Source organism: Helicoverpa zea, chromosome 1 (assembly GCF_022581195.2).
Source record: "Helicoverpa zea isolate HzStark_Cry1AcR chromosome 1, ilHelZeax1.1, whole genome shotgun sequence".
Classification (NCBI taxonomy): domain Eukaryota; kingdom Metazoa; phylum Arthropoda; class Insecta; order Lepidoptera; family Noctuidae; genus Helicoverpa; species Helicoverpa zea.
In genome coordinates, this window is record NC_061452.1 from 2,207,879 (window position 1) to 2,227,479 (window position 19,601).

At 36.9% G+C, this 19,601-nt stretch overlaps 1 protein-coding gene across 1 annotated transcript; it reads left to right on the top strand.

The window, feature by feature from the left end:
* Positions 1 to 16,327: 16,327 nt before the first annotated feature.
* Positions 16,328 to 17,638, top strand: LOC124630123. The gene is made up of 2 exons (XM_047163862.1): positions 16,328 to 16,514; positions 16,888 to 17,638. Exons 1-2 carry the CDS (start codon positions 16,415 to 16,417, stop codon positions 17,514 to 17,516), a joined length of 729 nt encoding a protein of 242 aa, XP_047019818.1. The 5' UTR covers positions 16,328 to 16,414; the 3' UTR covers positions 17,517 to 17,638.
* Positions 17,639 to 19,601: the final 1,963 nt, after the last annotated feature.

Here is a 19,601-nt window from a genome sequence, read left to right on the forward strand (position 1 = left end):
AAAACCCATACTTCATTAATAGCATTTGATTTACGAACATTCTAAGCTTTATTAAAGAAATCCATAAAATATACGACTTTTTAACGACCAATAAATAAGGTTTATGAATAACACGTTTTTAATGATAAATTAGAAAATATAAAGATTCGCGAAAAGGCATCAGACGTCACCAATTAACACTCCGACAACAGTCGAGGTCAGGAGTTCAAATATCTTAATGATGTATGGCTTGGTGAAGATGTTAAGAGTAATCAAAGGTGGTAATTTATCTAAGCTTTTGTGGAAACTCTTATGATGCCAGGTACCATTGTCATTTATACCAAAGAAGCTACGTGATCGAAAATTTCACAGCAACCCCGAAAAAGAAAACTTCAGGGGTATCTGTGATGGTGCTGCGGGAGTGTGTGAAAGAGTCCTGCTACTTAGGTGGGATTTAGTCAATTCCACTATACGCTCAACTGTAAGTGTCATCTGATGACTATCGATTTTGTATTTAAGGATTTTTCTATTGTTTTATTACAGGCCCTGGACACAAATTGCCTAGGTGCTACTAGGGTGGATATTGGTCAGTAAAAGAAGTCTGACACTCCCTTTCGTGCTCCCATAGAGGAACATTTGATAAACATACACATAGAAAAAGGTTTTATTGTAAATATTTACTTAAGTAAAGCGCCATCTGTGAGAAAACACATGCACCATTCACATAACCCAATGATAAAATCCATCGAAACGTTCTATCCACATCGATCACTAACTTTTCCCTGACTTAGTTAGTGCACCATGGTTCAAACCTCAGATATAAGAATAAAAAACACTTTGTAGTTAAATGTGAGAAATAAAAACAGACTCCTCCCCTCTGTGGAAGTAATCTCAGAGACTCTTATGGCCTTACTACAAAAACTTTAGCAACTGTTTTACACTTGTCTAAAAAAAATGCGGCTCCAAAATGAACCATATGTCAACATCATAATTTGACATTTTTTTAGACAAGTCTTAAACTGACGTTAAAAAGTTTTTGTGGTAAGACGGATAGTGTCTAAACGTCTTCTTATTCCTGTCCTGTGCCTAATTTTGTTTGGGTTAAATGTCACCCTTGTTCTACGAAAGTTTGACCCTTTTGGAACCATCCTGCATTCCTGGCCTAGCTTTTTGTATCCTATAAGGTTCATACATAATCTTAGTACTAACTTCGGTACCTACCTAGTCGCAAGAACCTATAATAAAAACAAGTCTTTCAAATAAAGTTGTGATTGAAAGAGGCAAGTTTTCAGTATGTTTAACGTAAGATACAAAATGTGTGTCAGTCAACAAGATTGGTCACAAATGTGTTTGGGATTGTGCAACAACCGTTTGCAAGCTGTGCATACATTAGCGTAGGAATAGCGAATAGCGGGTTTACTTTTACCGGTAGCAGGTTAAGCGACAATATTGTTGGTTTCGATAAAGCTATTTTGGATAATATTACTCGATTGACGACATTTTTATAACAACATCTTTTTTTTAATATTGTGACGTAAAACATGCATAAAACTGAGAAATATCTGTCGAATTTTTTCCAATTTCTGTAATTCCGGGTAACAGTATAAGCATGACCAATTGCCATATTTTTGTTAATATGCTTTTTTGCTATTTAACCGCTTCATCATCATCATCATCATCTCAGCCATAGGACGTCCACTGCTGAACATAGGCCTCTCCCTTAGATCTCCACTATATTTAACCGCTTATTGTTGCTTAAATGAGAGCACCCTGCGAGCTTGGAAATCGCAACCCCCACTAGTTACAATGTTATGCAATTAAAGTAGCGTTATTCTGCACTGAAGTTTCTCTATTACGTCTTGTATTTACTTATTAAGTTTTATGTTCTATTATTTTTATTCGACTGCTTAGAGGTGTTATATTATGTTTTACGATTTAAGATTTTTTATTTGTTCTAACGTTTAAGTACATTGTCCAATGGCTCAAGAGTTTATTAATATTTTGAGATTACCCTTGAAAGTATAGCTTAGCTACCGATGGGGGGCCACAAATGCATTTTAGTATTTTATTTTCATGATAAGCAAATATAAAACATGTAGTATGTACGATATTTGTAACTGTAAGCCTACTTGTTTTCCATTAATCTTTACCGCTATCGTTCAACAATTTCTTAAAATTCAACTCATCAATACTCAATAGTACGTTTACATTGAGATTGCTTGATCCGTTATGGAACTCAAGTAATTTACCTAGTTTAATTTATAATGTGTTTACTCGATCTTGGGTTTTTCAGGCAATGAAAGCAACAAGCAAACACAACATAATTGGCCAATAGTGACACCATTTGACCATGAAATCTTTAGCTGATTAAGTATTTAAAACATTTTCAAGTTCACTTCCTTTTAGGTCTTACTAAATCTGTCTATGTTATAGTTATTAATTACTAACCTAAAACGTCAAAGAGACATATCAAAGTCTGTATGTTTTTTTTTTATTTCATTTCATATGTTCTTTCAAATAAACTACTTAAATAATAAAGGGTTACAATAATTCACTCGATTAAAACATCAACTTGTTACAGAATAGCCGCTCGCGCAATGACACACCGACGATCGCGCGCGCAGTATTCACCGCGCATGCGTCAAGATGCGAGCCCTTCTGCTGTTCTCTCTCCTCACGATCCTGTACCTCGCTGCTGCAGCACCAGCGAAGTCCAAACTTCAAACTGGAACCAATGGTACGTATTTCAGAACATATTATACATTCTTACTGACAAAATCATCATTGTCTGTAAGTATCTATGGTTAACATTACAAAGAGGAAAAATTGTTTTTTTTTTGTAATGGATAAACACAAAAACTACTGGGCAAGTTTGAAAAATTATTTCACTGTTGGAAATCTACATTCTTCCCGAATAACACAGACAATTTTTTTTTTCCCGGTACGGGCATTAATTCCCAGTGGACGCGGGTGAAACCGCGGGAAAACGGCTAGTTGGCTAGATAATTAGTATGCGTACTGCGTTTGAACATCGTAGGTCTGATCTGAACACGCGTTCGTTTGTTTTAAGTTTTTCTTTTGTTTTAGAGATCGAAGTTCTAATAAATTAGGTTTAGTTGTAAATATTGTACGCGATTGTGGATTTTTTTTATATCTTTTTTTATTCAGTAGTGACATTTCCTTTGCTTAGCTTCAAGGCTAGCGTGACGAAGTAAATGTAGAGGTAGATTCAGTTTAGATAAATACCAATAAAAGTCTAGAATATAACTTATTTGGCGTTATAGTCTAGTATATACCCATTTATTACAAAGAATGCGGTAAATTGACATACCGCAAAACTTTAAAAATAATAAATATACGAGGCCCGTATGTTAATTTCCGGCAAATTGAAACTACTTTATAGTTATTACGTAGTAAACAAGATATATCTACGTAAATACTCGTTTTGAACGTGATTACTCATTCGTATCTGGTTTAGTTTTAACCATAAAGGAAGTATGAGTAATATTTAATGGGACACGCTGTATGTAAACATCCATGACCAGACTGCCTCGTTGGTCTAGTGGTCGCAAGCGCGGCTGCTGTGCCAGAGATCTCGGGTTCGATTCCCGGGTCGGGCCGAAATCGCTTTGTGGGTTTTCTTAAACTTTCACAAAGCAGCCCGTAGTCTGGAAGTTGGTGATTGATTCACTCGTGCATCGGAGAGCACGTAAAGGAGATGGCCAAAAAAACACCCAGAGTCGACAGGAACGTCATATGTATGATTGGATTCAGTATAATTTGTGGATTTTAAAAAGTATTTCAAATCATCTAAAAACCATGGGGTTCTCTTTTTATAACGTTTTTTCGATCAAGATTTTAGTTCACAAAAAAGTTAACTTTTACTGTTTGATGTTCGTTAGAAGTTGAATGCAGACTCGTGATTGGCCCGTTTGGCATTGCTAAGTCATTTGTTATATTTGACAATGTCACATGGCGCGACTTTCAAAGACAATTTCTCCAAAAACATTTCATAACCAGTTGTGAAGGTTGCATGTAACTGAAACCTCTCCAAGTAGGTAAGGTCGGTGCTTAATCGTGAGTGGTTAAATACAAGACCTTTTAATCACCAGGCCAACTCTGAAACTATGGGGTTATTACTAGTGGCTTGTATAATGTTAGTTTACTTTGCTTTTTTATGTCCCTTGATGTTAATAATCTTTAAAATCAACATATATTCAACATAACCTATTTTTGCGATAATATGAAATAGCTCCTATACCCCATGGATTTCAGTCTGGATTTTTTGGCATCATCAAAGGTCTATCATAAAGAACCTATTGGTAACCATTTCATTGCTGTCGATTCTGGGTTTTTTTTCTATGAAAATTTGGCCATCTCCTTTCGGTCCTGCGCCTGATCTCTCTCCGGTCGTGTCGGATTGCCGTCCCATCGGGTTATGAGCGTAAAGGAATAGGGAGTGCACCTGTCTCTGCGCAAATGCTCGTGCACTATAATATGTCCTGCGCAGCTGGCTGATCTCCTTAGATGAGAACAGCCGCCGTGGCCGAAATCGGCCGTGGACGCCATTAAACATCCATGACGATCTACTTATTTAAAGTAATATTATAAAGGGATATATTTTTTTGTTTGTTTGTAAAGGCTCCGAAACCTAGGTATATCATTAGAGAAGAGTGTAGCTTTCCAACAGTGAAAGAATTTATTTGTTCATTTATTAATTGTTCATTCATCGGTTCTTTATCTTCGGAACCTTGTTTGTTTGTTTTGCAAAAAAACATTCCTCTTTACTATACCTATTATATGACTATCTGGAGAAACATTTGACTCCGTGTTTATGAATCAAAACGTCTTATACCTATGTGCACATAAATGTATATTTATTACTGCTGGAAGATTCAACTTGTCTTACCAAATTTTATGGTACTCAATAAAATGTGAAATTGTCGGCTATAAAAAAATAAGCAATTTGGTAGAAAGTAGGTAGTTATTGCAGTTCTAAAAAGGCTTGTTTTTTAAACAACATGCTGAATTAAACTAGGTGTGACTAACGAGATAGCAGATAGGTATTACTTTTTGGCATCAAGAGTGCTTGAAAGTAATTTTATAAGGCGTATTTTAAGGTAATTTTAACAGTCTGGCTCTAAAGATGTAGTGTTTATATTAACGGAGAAAGGAGAAAGATGCGATGTTTTATTGATTAAAATTGAATTAATATTATAACTAATTAGTAAATTAGTTATTTTTCATTGAACATATTTTACGACTACGTTTGTAACTCTTTCAAACCTAAACTGTGAGTGGGTGTCTGTTTTCTCAATTCTTGTGTCATTCTTTGTCATAATGTTATTTTAATAGAAATCTAGACACTTGATACTTAACAATAGCTTTTATATTCACACGCCGAGATAAAGTGTGTCAAGTCTAGAATGTCTAGAACATGTTCTTGAACATTGTCTGTTATTTATTTTAATACTAAACATTCGCCGTGGTTTTACTCCTCAAAATAAATGCTTGTAGATATACTGTGGAGTTATATTCGGGATGTAGAATTCCAGACCACAGATCAGTTTGATTTTTGTGAAAACATTTCTATACCTACAAACGTGTTTCGGGGAATTTTCATGACAAATAATAGAACGGATTGACAAGTAAAAAAAAGATCTCTTAAAACACTGAAAAGCAAACTTTGTCATCATCTGCTGAATTTGCTGCATATTTAAATATTTAGAGTAGATTTTTTTAAGCGTTTTTATATGTACCTAGCTACTTATAGACAAGTTTAAACAGCTCTTCAGTAAATTTTCCATTTTCCCTAGCTGCCTATTAATATTGTTTCACCTTAATTTTCAGATGCAGACGGTCAGCCTTTCGTAGAAGAGGTGGTGGTGGAATCAGTTCTGCACGTGCGATCACCATCCAGCCGACAAGCTCGCACCAACACACAGACGAGTCTGCAAGATGGCGCGCGCGTCGCTGAAGCTAAGATATATCATTAGAAAGAAGTTTATGTTGTGTTAGATTAAGTGCAATATGATAATTATGGTCCAATGTAGATTAATATTGTCTTTATTTTATTTATGTAACGAGTTCTACTTTTTAACCCTTTGAATGATTTTATTGACACAAGCTACAGCTTTTGAAACAAGCGCCATCTGTTGGTGGTGACGCGGATACGAATGGCGAAACAAAATATAATATTGAATTTATTGTGTTATAGTTGCTTGTAAGCGATTAATCATGATTGAATGAAAAAAACAGCGATGACACGATAAACCATAGAGCTATGAAGAACCTAGCTTTGACATTGTTGCTTTAATACTATACTTGCATAATAATTACGTATGCATAATTATATTACTACGAGACAGTCATAGCCCTTTAACCGGTTTGTGCTCGTGTTTATTGAAAACTCCTAAGATTATTATGACCAGTTTTGTAAAATTGTTGGTAATAGCGTTTACTTTATAAACAGCTCTAGCAAGATACTTAAATACTCATTAAGTACCTATCTGCATTTCTTCTTCTTTGTCTTTTTCCAAACGTATCTACCACCTATTATCCTCGTGCAAGACGAGCTTCTCTCGGTTTCCAGAATAACCAGACGCAACTACTTAGTCATCTGTTGTGTCCTATTGAGGTAGACCCACGTTACTAGTTACAGCTCAGTACTGCATTTGTGCTAATACCAGTTCCCAGGAAACACCGTCCATAATGCATTATTTCCAACTTTGAGATCATTGTACTAAACTTCAGCGATAGGTACATACAGGACCGCAAATGCCTGTTTGGTACCAAAACATTTGTCTTTAACTTTAGGAATCAGATAAAATCATCCATCTTCTACAAACCCTTCTGATTTCTGTGACACAACCAAGTGTATCATATAATAATTCTAAAACTATACTTTAGTAGGCATAATATTTGCATACGACTAGTACTATTTAGAGACACATCCGGCGTACTGCCTCGGCATATATATGTACTTCATTACCACCAGATGTACGTAAACAAAAGTGATGAATGATTTAAAATTGTATATGTAATTCTAAAACGTAAAACTCTAAAACGTATTTTCTGTAAATAGTGTAATAGATCCTACTAAATGTTTGGGTGGAAACTTTTGATTGCTATTTGTGTTTTATTTATGACCTAAGTACCTATAATACAAGGATATTCAATAGGTTTTTATATTCAAAGGACCAATCATCATCATCTACCTAATCTTTTTCCAATTATGATGTGGTCAACCTCCAGTCTTATCGGATGCAGCTGAGTATTATTGTTTTACATTGAGCGACTTCTGACTTCCTCAACCCAGTTATCCTGGCAACCCGATACCCTTTAGTAAAACTGGCTTTCCAGGCTTCTAACTAACCATTACGACTGCCAAAGATGACCCACCAATGTAACGTGCCTTCCGGAACACAGTGGTACACATTATGACAAGATGGTCTGGTCACCTATCGGCAGACTGATCGACCGACTCGTGCGGGTGTTACTGTACCAAGACTTCTAAACAATGTCCCCAAAAAAGTATCTACAAAAAAGTACCTTATGAAGCATTCAACACACATCTCTACACAAGATAGCGTTTAGAGACTATTAGGATCAAATTACCCATAAATTGCCGCCATTTTTACGATTCTAGTAATACGAATTGGAGCAGCCTGGGGTGTAGGCAGCCATTGTAGGTTACTAGAACAGAATATTAAACCACACGTGCATAGTTTGGCAAATATTTAAATAACATTGTTAAATATGTCACGGAAGGAGATAAAGGTTGCTCTGATGAGCTGGTTCGATTTGCATCCAATTATTGGACCGATAAATGCATAAAAAACTGTTTAGATTTGAACAACATTTGGCGAGTTAAATACTGAATTTTGAGACATTGAATAATATAGATCTCTCTGAATTAGTAGCTACTATCCCGAAATTCTTCTCCTTTTATTTTCTGTATAGGTCACACCACACAAAAAAATATTTTTCACTAAAGTTTTCCCATTTTCCAACTTTACACATCGTTGCATCAGCCGAAAGACATCACTGCTGGACAAAGGTCCCTCCCAAAGTTGGTCACTTTGCTAGTTCTTCACCTAACCGAATAGATCTTGGCGAGATCATCCAGCTTCATAACGCATAAACTTAAACACACTGAACTATTTCAGATGTACCTACCGCACAGAGCCGAAACCTCTACACGCAGTTTAGCAGCAATTGCTACCTCATTCATTTCATGGATTTGCTAATTTATGTACCAATATTTGATATCGACTTTGATTTCATGTACATGTCCATCCCTACCACATAATGTAGTCTTACATACTGACCTTACCTCCATATCATTGCACTCAACTGTAATCTAAAGCGCTACAGTGGCTACAATATTGGCAACAACACACTGGTCGTACGATAAAGCTGTCTCCTCATGTCAGCTGACTGCTCCTCGAACATGTTCACGGAAACAGCTCGACCTCCCTGCAGCAGCGATTAATTTAATAGTCTCTGTGTCTTTGTGTATTTTATAATGGTAAACAAAAGGGATTGTATTATAGTGGAAAGTAAGGCGAGTTCAGAGATAGTAGAAAACTGACTCCTTTTATGGTATTGTAGGAGATTCTACGGCGAGTAACACCTAAGGCTCACATATAATTATCCACGACTGCTCTTCAATGGGTGTTACGAATGAGAAGATTTGGATCACTAAATACTTTCATATTATGTTCGGGCTAAGGCCTCTGTCTGAAAAATATATTTTGTGATTGTAATGGAGTGGAGAACAAATCAAGAAGAATGTTGAGTAAAAAAACCCTAAATTGTTAGTATTATCACGAGAAGTATTTCGAAGATTTTATTAAGAGGCATAAAATCTATATGGGCTATCATTTTGCCAAACACTTTTTTCTGTTGCCAAATCGGACACCAATCCATCGATATGTAGATACCATCAATACCGATCGTATCGACAAAGGTAGATGAACTCCCATCCGACAAACACCTCGAGAGGTCACACAAAAGCATGTTAATTTAATTAAAAAAGAAACTATGACTAAGACAGGCAATATTGACGTTTTACCTCAAGCATAGAAATAGTGTATTTAGAAGATGTATTGTTATTAGAAGGAGTAAGACGAAATGTTCTTGTGCTAATGGTATGCGTTGAGCGTGTGCGCAGACATCAGAGTCGCGCACGCGTCACGCATAACGTACTGTGAGCTTGTACTGGGTACAGGCTGTGCTTTTGTTGAGGGACGAGGATATGTAGTTATAGATACATAAAAGAATAAAAATGTGGGTGGGGTGTAGGAGGAAAATTATATTCATGTATTATGGCAAGCAAGACACTTGGGATAAGGGCAGGAGGATAAGATAATGATGATGATACGGCAAGATTCTACGAGGAACCACTTTAGGAATGAATACAATCCCAAAAGTCCGCTAAGTTGAATGAAGTCCGTAGCTTACGACAGATTTCTTTTGTGACAGATTTTTGGTAATGAAGAAATTCACAAATTGTCAGGAAAGAGCAATGACGGAGACTGTCAGCAGTGTTCGATTAGTAGACCTACAGCGAAAACTTCAAGATTATTTTTTTCCAAACAAAGTCACCTCAAAAATAACACCATGTATAAACTAGTCAGTATAATACAATATTTGAATACAATCACCATTAGAACTGAGAGGATCACCGGCCACCGTTACCGACGAGCGGCGCGCGCGCACCCAAACCGCGTAGGTACTTGGTATGGACGCCATTGGTCGCTCACTCCGCCTTATGTCTTCTTAGAACCATTTCGATCTACCAAATGATTTGTTACCAAGCCTTACCTACGTTTAATTAAACTTTTCGCAATCCTGGATTTCGTTTCTTGGTAATATTGAATATTAAGGCAAGCGGTATTGTGTGTTTGAGCGGAATTTGCAATGAAGAAAAGTATGTTTTTATTACTTTTTCTACAAAGCCTACTTAAAGTAAGCTAGCTTTGTAATAAATGTCAAGTCAATGCTTGCATCGGTGTAAATTGTCACAAGGTGCAAACTCAACCGGGTACAAAGTGAATTCTTGGTCCCACTCACCACTCATTGTCTCTTCATATTATCCCAGATAAGCACATAAAAAATCTTTAAATAAAGGAAGTACCTAATCTCTTATTCACATGAAGCTGGAACCCAGACTCTTTATCTCAAAATAAGATTCAAGTGTTAGCAAGCACCAGAGGTTTATGTAAAAGACAAGATACAGTAAAACAAAACATCATACAATACGCCTGCCTAAAATGACAGAAGTCTTACAACATCGAATTTCAATATGAACTGAAAAAATAACATCTATACAAAATACATCGTGTTGTTAGGTCACTAAAGTATAAGGTACCTCATCCAAGTCAGTTACGAAGTATGTCTCAATACCGATGAATGATCAATTGTAACAGATGCATTGTTTTCTTGAATGCCACCCAAGCAGATATCGGTCGCGTCGCTTCTATTTTTATAAATTCTTAGAATGTTCAAATCCATTGTTTTGTTTGTCCACAAATTGATGAGTAGCCTCCATCTTGTCCTGTCAAACCTGATTGATTGAATTGCATATACAATGTTGCAGACTTCATTTGTAATCCGCCCGCATAGATGCACAAAATATTTTAAAGATTTAAGTCGTACAACTAATTAAAATGCACATGATTTCGGTTTCTAGTATCTGCATAGTAAAGAAATACTATGAAATATTCATTTAATTGCTCGTTCCGTAACTATTGTTCGCGCGACAATTTATAGCTTAGCCGGACAAAGAGTACCTAGGATTGCAGAAAAAAATCAGTAACGACCTCGCCAAGGATTTATATTCCGCCTCTTGTATTTGCAGCTGTTTTTACCGAATTTATAACAACTGGGAACAATAAAAATTCTTTAGACGCACAAGGCATTTTTAATCGAGATGTATCAATGAGGTCGTAAATTAAAAAATCGTTGGTCGTGATTAGAATGTTAATTAATTCTAGTAGAGTATCATATAGCTCCTGTATGTACAGTGAGGCATGTATTGAAGGTAATGGGAGTAAAAACCAATGTATTGTGAGTAAGCGATGATATAATCAGGCGTCGGCGTCGGTCGGCGCCCGGTGCGTCAGCCAGCCTCATCGGGAGACACTGCCGTCATAGTATCGATATGATAACCGAAATAGGTACCGTGGGAGAAATCATCTTGTAGGAAACTATATCAATATTTAATTGACATGACTTTTATCATTTAATCTTAGAAGGCTGTACAAAGGGCGGAATAAAGTCTGGAATCACCAACCTGCATGGAAAAAGCGTGGTGATTAGGTAAATGCCCACTTTTCTTTGCGTGAGAGGAGGGCTGTGCTCAGCAGTGGAACGATGAGAAGGCAGACGATGATTTAATAATTATTGAACAATTTCATTGCTTATATTTTTGGCTTATGGTAAAATAAATATTCAGCAGTAAAAACCAACACCGTAAATCCTGTCATAAACTACTTCGTCGGTCCAACATTCTTTAATAGTGACCACTGATCTGGTAAAAAACATCATTCAAATCTATTACCAAAACGGTTCTCGAAATCATGCAAAATACTGTAGTATTACTTCAACCAACATTTCCACAACGACAATTATAAATAATGTAAGCCACAAACCTGCGCACGCGGCTCCACCGACGTAATATAAGAGGATAATCATAAAACATTCAACACCTGTAATGATCTACAATTCTACATGACAAATGAAAATCGATGATCGTGAACTTAGGCACGTTCACATATGGACATATCATGGAAGAAAGAAAGATGAGCGGAGATGCCATGAGGCAGGTGGGTCCGCATTTTCTTTTGGGACAAATACGTGGGTATGTCAAGATGATCAGTTACTAACTAGACATTTGAGTTCCTTGAGACATCTGTCGCGGAATTTTGGTATTACAAAAAATAATCGGGTTAAAAAAAGGCAGATGTGGGCGGTACCAGCAACGTTTGTTATCCCTCAAACACTCGCATTTTGGTGACGCTACGTTCTCAACAGATGTTCTGTATGACACCTCCGCTCGTCATTTTGTTCTCCGTGGAACATTTACACAAAGAACAGGAAAATTTCATGTCTGTCTGTACGCGTTTGACGTGGAGATGTGGCGATATGCATTCAATGGCGAGACTGCAGTCAGACAGCAAAGGGTGGGAGTCTACGTCATGAGCTTTCAATGTAAAGTTCATTGTTTGAAAGCTGTTTCGTGCGTAACAGTCAATTGTTCTTTTGTGGTTTTGAGAATTTAGGACATTCAACATTTTTGCATTAAATTAGGCAAAGGTATAGCTAGGTATATCCTATGAATATTGACTCAGAATGTACTAAAATACAGGCTCATAATCATGCCTTGCTGCAAAAGCAACTGTCAGTACCGATCATTGCCCATCTAGGGCAATGATCGGTACTGACAGTTGCTTTTAAATCAGTCGTACCTGTAATGCAGAAATAAATGCCTTGCTGTAATGTTACTGGTTATAAAGTTAGGTTTACAAGTATTTCCTTTACGAGCACTACAGTAAGTAGTCCACAGTTTAGCAACCTATACATCATCATACATGGCAGCGTCTATGGCGGATTAACGATAGCCAAAAAAAAAAGAACTAGCAATTTTTTATTCAAAATTCAGTGCAGAGAAGCATGAATGCAAATAAGCCCGTGATAAGAATAATCACATAACATACATGATGAATGTAAAACAAAGGATAGTTTTGGTGCGAACTTCAACTCTGAAGCCAAAAGGATTGCCGACATTGCCCATAAATTTTCCTGACCCATTAAGGATATCCAGAAATAAATCTAACTTAATTTTGATATTGTATTGCCGACAGTACTTCTGGAAGAGGCAAGAATACAAAGTCTTTACTCCTAGAAATTGAAGAATAAGTCATTTTAGAGAAAAAAACTTTAGGGCACCATCTTACTCAGTGAGGTTGACGCAGTGAAGATAAGTTCATCATCATTTACTATGAGATGTGCCCGGTATATGTGTGCCCTCAAGAATGATAATACACCTAGCAGTTATAACCAATAATTATATATGTACAAAAGGCAAACACAGTTTTAGCAATCAAGGGACTTAAAATATTTTGTATTACGAGCCTGTAAACTCTGCTCGATAAGCGCACGTTAAAATCTACTTTGTGATTCTTCTCCTTTTCTCGTTTTCTGTCAAAATCTAGTTTTTGCGCATTCCATATTTTACTCTGTTGCAATTTGCATAAATTCGGCTGTACAAAATAATTTAATGAGTATATATTTCGTCCACGATTCGTCTTTATTCGACCTCAAAAGAATAGAAGTCACCGTCTTCACCGATGGTTATCTATTGATAAATGTAGGATCACTAGACTTTTTGACCCTTCCCGGATCTTTGAAGACGCCCTTTTCGACTTTATCCATATTTCTAATATGATCAGCTACTGTATATGCATCCTCGAAACTCATCAACCGATTGAATTTTAATGCTAACGATTTTCATTTGCATATGCAGAATATATTAGTGTGTTTTAGATTTAATGTTTTGTTTACTATGAGAGGTTTTAGCACCCTTGGTATTAAACTTGGTACACGTCTGAGTCTGCAGACAGAGACACGTGTATTTACCAGATTTCTTAATTGAAGGTTAAAGATTCTGTCCTAGCTTTAAATATTTCAATTTCACCCCTGAAAGCTAGTTAAGTACCTATATTTTTGTGCGACAACTCGTTGAGAAGGATTGGGGAAAAACTTACATGGCCTTACTACAAAAACTTAACCATCTGTTTTACACTTGTCTAAAAAATACTTGTCTTGGCTGCAAAATGAACCATATGTCTTAAACTGACATTTAAAAGTTTTTGTGGTAAGACGGACATTGTTTAGTGGTAAAACATTTTTATCTCTGAGAAAGCAGTTATTCAATTTTTCAACTACTATGAAGAATCGTTTATTCTGGTATGAAGTATGTATGCAAAGCTTCAGTTCATAATTAAAATGCATCACACAAGCATAGTGGAGCCAAATCTTTATATCCAAAAAAAGTTAACACCAGCTCCAAATGAAATCAAATATAACTGTAACATTTTGGGGCAGGTCCTTGCTCCAGCATTAGCATGTGTTATCAGACCATCAGATGTTCGTATCGCTCCATCTGACAGCTCGGCCGCAGTCAGAATGTCTGCCGAGGCCTGCGATGCACTTCGACGAACACTTTGGTTCGCAAATTATTGAGGGAACTGATTTTTGGGACGCTTTGCATGTTTTTCACACCTATGTTGGTTGTTCCCATATAAGTACTGCGATTTGGTATAATGGTCTCTCTGCTTTACCACATACAACAGTTGTAGAAAGAGGGTGAATAATATGATAAACTTACCCTCGAAGCAATAAGCGAACTCAAAAAGCTAAACATTTTAGTGAGCAGCAATTGTAAAATAGAATAAAAAACTTGAAGAACCAAGGTTTCCGATAATTCACAATATGTAATTGCATTTCTGCAAGTATTACGCAACAAAAGACCAATAGTTGAGTTATAAACTTGTGATTAATACTTCACGTCTATACCAGTCATAAAACCGATCACATCTCCAACTTATTACACAGCATTATCTTTAAAATCCAAGTTTAATACTCATTGTCCGGTAGCCGCTACAGGTGTTCAAACATGACTTGAGTCTTGTAGAGCATGATTCAGGCGGTCTCGTGGGCCATACTAATGTGGAGTTCACGACGTTTCCGGCATAAATCCACCAGCATACATCTCATTCTTGCAGACAGGCAAATTTGACAGTTATGAACGTTTAACGGACTTTATGCTTCGGCTCCGATGCTATCGGGCTCAAGTAGTGGTCGGTCTCCGATACCATCGCCGCCTCAGCTACCAGTGTACTCAAATCTTTCACGTGTACGAAATACGAATATGTATGGATTTTAATATTTAGAATTTCGGACATGTGCTGTTTAGCTTCTATTGGCACCGCGTACGTAAAGTAATTTCTTGGGAAATGATTGACGTAGCAGAGGATTATGTATTTCGATGGCCTTTTTAATATTCGTCGCGAGTAAGTTTTAAGTGCTTCATTAAATAACTGTATGTAACAACATGATTCTGACAATGCATTGTTCTGTAGATGCTTGTAGTATTGATAGACAAGAATCAAATTATATTCTATCAAAAATCAAGACGAGTGCATTTTTTATTTCTTGAGTTTCATCTGGCGCACTTTATTCACCAAATCCTGCCTGCATGGGAGAGACCTTGTCCAGTAGTGGACATTCTTCGGCTATGACGTTGTCACCAGGCCCTTTCAGTCCTTTCACTTTAGGATAACTTGGACTTCTGTCATCTCTATTATATAAAATTCTGATAGCTTCGGGTAAAAGCAACGTGGTGTGATTATAGAGCTAGACAATTTGCATCCAATAAACAGGAATGCGGTCTTTACACGATTTGCAATAAAAGAGATTTTTTAATATATAGAAAATAGCATTTACTTATACTTAAACATTCAGAACAACACAATAAAACTTTCCGCGATGTTAACACTGTAATTTAAACTCCTCATAGTTTCCGAGAAGTAGTTAAAAATCTAGTAAAGTTGAGTTTACTATCGTTATAAATCTCCATGAATGAACCTTTTTGTCATTCCACGTAGGGCTGGATTTATGCAGGGCGATCGTGAACGCAACATAATGCGCGCACGCATCGTACGCGCAGTTTGATTTTTCCATATTTATAGCACTTTGTGTTGCAGATTCACACGATGCTACTATAAATAAATGTACGGTGCGTTCCTTATACTTTACTGAGGATTGTACAGGAGATTTTAATGTGAGGATTGTCTTTATTTAATTAAAGGACTTAAAGTATAAGATCATGGCACAAATACACTTCTTTGGATGATCATGATTGATCACGTAAGCATGATTGATAATGCTCTTCGTAAAGATAAAAGCCCAGATGTTCAACCCAGCAATACTTTTGAGTCAACTAAAACACGAAATTAGGCCACTAAACTTACTTTTTTCATGACTTTTTCGAATACTTGCCCATTACTACTGTAAAAGTCTGAGTCATCCAAATGCAGCAGAATGCAAAAAAACACCAAAACACAAAAGTTCAACGGTTCACCTACCTACCAAGCTACGTGTCATGCATCACCACGACCAGGTCTCCTCTAGGATGTCCAGCCGACTACAGTTAGAACTCTGCCGAATATTGTAAATTGGTCGAGAGACAAACCTGTGAGGTGCAAGTGGCAACCGTGATCTGCATCCCAATTAGTCCCGACAGTACACAGTATATAACAGCGAGGCTTCGCTTGAACCAGCACACAATCAGAAGCAGTTTAACACACAACACCCTTTAGAACAAAAGGGAATCGTAGTGAACATATTTTTGTAGAAAATCGTAAAAATGAAGTTCGTAATTTCTCTGGTGGTTTTAAGTTGCGCGGTTTTCGAAGCTCGAGGATATCCGTATGCGTATTATCCTTCTTATGGAAATGTTGACACCTGTAAGTAGATTTTTGAATATTGTTCTTTTTGTGTGAATATTTATTGATAAGTGACGTTTTTATATTAACTTGAATAAGGCTAGTGATAATTGTCATGACTTCTATAAATGAGAAGAGGTTTGTATTCAGCAGTGAGGCCATTGAAACTATTTGAGGTTTTTTTTACAATGCATTATGTATAAACTCTTAAATCTGTCGCTGAAATATGAGACAGTTGCAGTGTTAATGTGTAGATAAGCAGAAATTGGAGCTACTATTTGAGTAGAACACTATCCAAAAAGCAATTTTACATATTTTGTGTCTTTGAATCAATTACAGGATCTCCCAAAAGTCTTCGATTCTATCATCATTTAATCGCATCGTTCTTTTACAGTCTCATATGGCGATGGCAGCCGCGGCGGCATGGCGATGAGTCGCTACTACAACCCCTACTACAACCCCAGTGCTGTCGGCGGAGGCATGGCTGCCTTCATGGTCCGCCAGCCTGAGGCCCAGGCCACGCCCTCTCAGTCCAGCCAGTACTACGTCCCCGACAGGCGCCGCCAAACACAGCAAGAGGTCAACTACGCCCCTCCCCAGCAGAACGAAGTCTTCTACCCCCAACAACCTGACAACCAAGCCTTCGTCCCCACTGAGGCCACTGAACTCGCCGACCCAACAGACAAGGCTGAACCAGCTCCGACCACAGTCAAATCTGTGGCTGTACCTGAACTGGTTGAGCCTGAAATCGAACAAGTACCAGAGGAAGAACCCGTCCAAAAGCCAAAGAAGGTGAACAAGAAGAAGCAAGTCAAGAGGCCGATTGATGATGAAGACGAAGAGGAGTATGCTCCGAGGATGCCTGCTGCTGCCTTCTTCCCCATGTTCTTCGGTTACGGAGGTCGCGGAGGTGGCCCCGGTGGTCCCACAGCCGTGGCTAACGCCTACAGCACCGGCAGAGGAGGAGTAGCCACAAGCCACGCCACCGCCTATGGAACCCCCCGACAAGATGAGCGATCATAAATGTATCACAGGTTGTTAGAAATAAGTGTAAATTTTATATCTTCATGTTGTTATACATATATTTTTATATGTATAGATTTAATGCGCATTTCATGATTCATTAAAATATTTTTTGCCATTAATCTGTGTGTAATTTAATTATTAAATTCTAGGCTCCTAAAAACTCGTGCAGATTTAACATCAGTTTTGTATGGAAACTGCTATAATTTTGCAGGCGCTATGAAAAACTTATTACTCTACTTACTTTCCTACTTAAGTTAATAGAATTAGTGCTATAAAGTGGTTTAGATAATTACTGATTTTATTGATTTATACGTAGCATAAAAATTAAATGCACCATTTTTTTAACTAGTTCCAGTAAGTACAGTAAATTGATCATTCTAACTAAGAAATAAAGTATTAAGTAGTTGGTAAGATTGATAGTGCACTAGCCTTGTTTTTAATTAAATAGTTAAGTTAGTCAGGATTCCTACTTATGTTATATTCTTCCTCCAAAGCCCGATTTGGCAATTTGACAATATTTCAATATTTTCAGTAGGCGTATATAAACTATATATTGCTATATACTACTCTGCCGATTAAATAAACATATATTCGTATTTTTAAAAGAAATCATGATGGGTATTCAATAGCTATGAGGCGCCATCTTATGCTTTCCATTGAAACCAGTCAGTCAAGTCTTGTAGACAACTTGTTCAATGCAGACAGACCAGGCTTTAAGACTGTTGGTAGATGGCACTGAACAAAATAAATACAGTTACAGAACCACAGGTCAAACTTAAGTTTATTTAAAATTAGTTATTAATCTAATTACAAATATTTACCTACAATAAAATTAAAAACTATTCTAGTAAAAAACTGAAAACTGAAAAGGGTAAAAAAATTCGTCCCCATCGCTGTCGACTGGGTAGCCCAAGAGGCTGGCAGCATTACCTAGTTGGATCGCCATGCTACTCCCTTGTCCGAGGTAATAGCCAGCCTTTTGGTCACGAGAAGCGTCAACCGGCCGCCTAGATAGATCTTTATATAGAATGTCGGAATGTAGAAATTCGGACCCCACGACCCGAGGGTTTCAATCCCAAACGGTTCGAATAGATAGTTGCCGACAAAGCCACTATATTTCCGCCGCTTGAGGTTCTCCGCAGTTGCAGCAGCAGCACAGCACGCAGAACTTGCAAGGAAAAAGATTGGTCTAGGATGGGAGCTCCAAGGAGGCGGAGAGACTGTTTATCTATTATTTTGATCTGTGGTGCCATTGTTGAAATTTGGATATTGTCAGCTGTCTGTCAGTGTTGGCAGAAATAAATATTTCGCATTTTATATAATTTAGATCTAAGCCGATGAAATTAAATGTATGTCTTAAATGAAGGAAATCCTGAAATACAGTTCATTATGAAATACAGTCATCAAGAATAACGTCTGTATAATGTCCCGGAAATGTGAACAGTACCGCCCAAGGTCTTGCCATCGAGTAGTCAACAGAAAGAAAAGCCCGTAAGTTTTACGAAAATCTATACTAATATTATAAAGCTGAAAAGTTTGTTTATTTGAACGCGAAAATCTCAGGAACTACTGGTCCGATTTGGAAATATCTTTCAGTTAGTTAGCCCATTTATCAAGGAAGGCTGCATTTAGGCTACATTTTATCCGTGAAACCGATGGCAGAAGGTAAAAATAAATAATGGCAAAGTCAACAGTTCAACAGTTTTGGCGTGAAATATACTGTTATTCATATTGAAATGAATGAACCTAGTCTGAAACTCAAAACTGTTTTAGCTACCATTTGTATTCTTTAGTTAGTTAATTTAAGTTACTATAGAAGTAGATAATACAAGATAATACTAAAAGATCAAAGTTTATTATTATTTTGATGTAAATGAAACCTTTAACCAGTTAAATAAAATTCAGTTAATTTATCATTACAAATCTTGTAACTTAATAACTGAGTCATTGGGAACTCGATTAGTTTTTTCTGGCTTAATTGATATCCATTCATATTCATAATCATGATTATCTTCACGGTCATGTCATCATTCTTGATGGGTTTCTAATAAAGATTGACGTCATAACAAAAAAAACATAGAA